Here is a 1,872-nt window from a genome sequence, read left to right as displayed (position 1 = left end):
ACACACACACACACACACACACACACACACACACACACACACACACACACACACACACACACACACAGGCTGCCTTTTTAAAGACTTCTGGGATTTAGCCCACAGACGTCTCAGACAGACTCTGTGTCCGACTGCATTTCCTATTTCTCTTTGGCCTGAGGGGGAGTACATGCACCGACAGAAATTCAGGAGAGGCTGACAGAGAAAAACGAGCCGCAGACAGGTTGTAGACAGGTGACCGCAGGACTAAGCTTATTAAGAGGACTCGGGCCACAGAGAATGACACAACTTTTTCATAAGTTCAAATGTGAAATAATACAGCCTACAGTTAAACCTGGAAGATATACGCAGCGGCATCAACGCTGAATGAAATGAAGAGCAAAGTACTGGAGGTCCTTTGAAAAACATACAAGGTTTAACGCAGTAGTTGCATGGACAATGATTTTTGTCTTCGATATAAATAGAAAAGTATATTCAGTCTCCATTTGAACCGAGGTAAACATTCTCCATAGCAGTTGCGATGATATCAGATGAGCTTTCGTTTTGTTGCAAGGACAAGTTTGTGAACACACCCTTCACAGAATCTTCCCTTCACATCTACAGCACTGGATAAAAAAAGAGTGATTTCTACATTGCTAAGTTTCTTAAATGAAAAGTGTGCTTTATGTATTTATATCTCAGGCATAGGCGGAGCGTGTGTAAGGCCACGGGGTCTTGGGGCAAAAATGACACTAAATTGGACAAAAATTCCCCTGCACAATCAAATTAAATCTATTGCGTCTGTTGCTAACAGAGTGTAAATGAATAGAAAGTGTCGACTCCGCATTAAATTAAGATTTGCTCATGTTGCACCGTATTTCATTTTAGGCGTTTTTACAGTGTTGCGCATTATAACCAATCACACACAATTATGTTGAGCTTAGGAATGCAATGGCTGATCAGAGGCGTTCAGATGAGACATCGCTGGAACTCATCAGTTTTGTTGAATGCGCGCATGTTCAATGACTGAATTCCGCGAATTCTCCCAGTAGCCCCTCACTGCAGAACACAAGATCCAGGGGGTGTGGTTGGATTCACATCTAGGGGGTGGAGATTGGTAGGTTTAGGGGTGGAGAAGGGTGGGTTTATGGATCAGGGGGACCATCTCAATTCTCTCATCATAAACAACAAAGCGCAGATGTACGTACAATGTACGTAAGGGATTAATTTCGCAGTGTAGACAGCTTCAGTGATTATAACGATAGTTTTGTTTTTTTGAGAGTGCGATAGATCAGAGTTAGTGATGTCATTTCTGTACATGATTTATTCGCCGTTTGAATAACCGTGGGAAGGAAACATTATATAATTATCAATTTCTAATGTTTTAATTAAATTGTAATCAAAATAAATACAAATTCAGTCCCATTAAACATATTTGATTAGCCTACATGACACCCATGTCTGGTTCTTGCCTAAAAAGACAGGTTTATGATGTTTATACTATGTAGTTAATAGATTTGGCTGCTTTTAGCCTTACCCTGGAGTTGGTTCACCCTCCGCCTGATAAGTGGCTGCAGTCGAAGATAATACGAAACTCTCTGCTCCTTTTCATTTCTTTGAGCAGAGGTCTGGTGTCCGTGGTGTCCAGAGGGAGCTGTCGGATCTTCAGCCTGATGTTATACCTGGCTGGAGCCATAATTAACTCCTGGAGTCTGATTAAACCTGCACAAGAAGAGTTGAGTGCCAGAGTCAATTACGTAGTATATCAGTAGCAGCTCAAACCAGCCTGGGGTGATCAAGCAGGTTTTCGAACATGATAGCTGGTAAGTTGTTGGTTGAATGTGGTCTAACAGCTGCAACCATCTTGAAGAAAACGGTATGCCATACTGATAT

The 1,872-nt window shown here is 41.9% G+C and overlaps 1 protein-coding gene across 1 annotated transcript in view; it reads right to left on the bottom strand.

Annotated features, from left to right (window-relative positions):
• The window catches only part of LOC107660312 (glutamate receptor ionotropic, kainate 3-like), a 148,162-nt gene that overhangs the window by 62,041 nt on the left and 84,249 nt on the right, over positions 1–1,872 (bottom strand). The window contains exons 4-5 of the mRNA XM_016449590.1: positions 1,533–1,701; positions 1,411–1,423 (exon numbers count right to left, since the gene is read on the bottom strand). Of these exons, the coding sequence (XP_016305076.1) occupies positions 1,411–1,423; positions 1,533–1,701 (182 nt within the window). The remainder of the gene's footprint in view (positions 1–1,410; positions 1,424–1,532; positions 1,702–1,872) is intronic.

The sequence above is a fragment of the Sinocyclocheilus anshuiensis genome, unplaced genomic scaffold (genome assembly GCF_001515605.1).
Source record: "Sinocyclocheilus anshuiensis isolate Anshui unplaced genomic scaffold, SAMN03320099.WGS_v1.1 scaffold1469, whole genome shotgun sequence".
NCBI classification, from domain to species: Eukaryota; Metazoa; Chordata; class Actinopteri; order Cypriniformes; family Cyprinidae; genus Sinocyclocheilus; species Sinocyclocheilus anshuiensis.
This window is presented reverse-complemented; position numbering and strand designations above follow the sequence as displayed.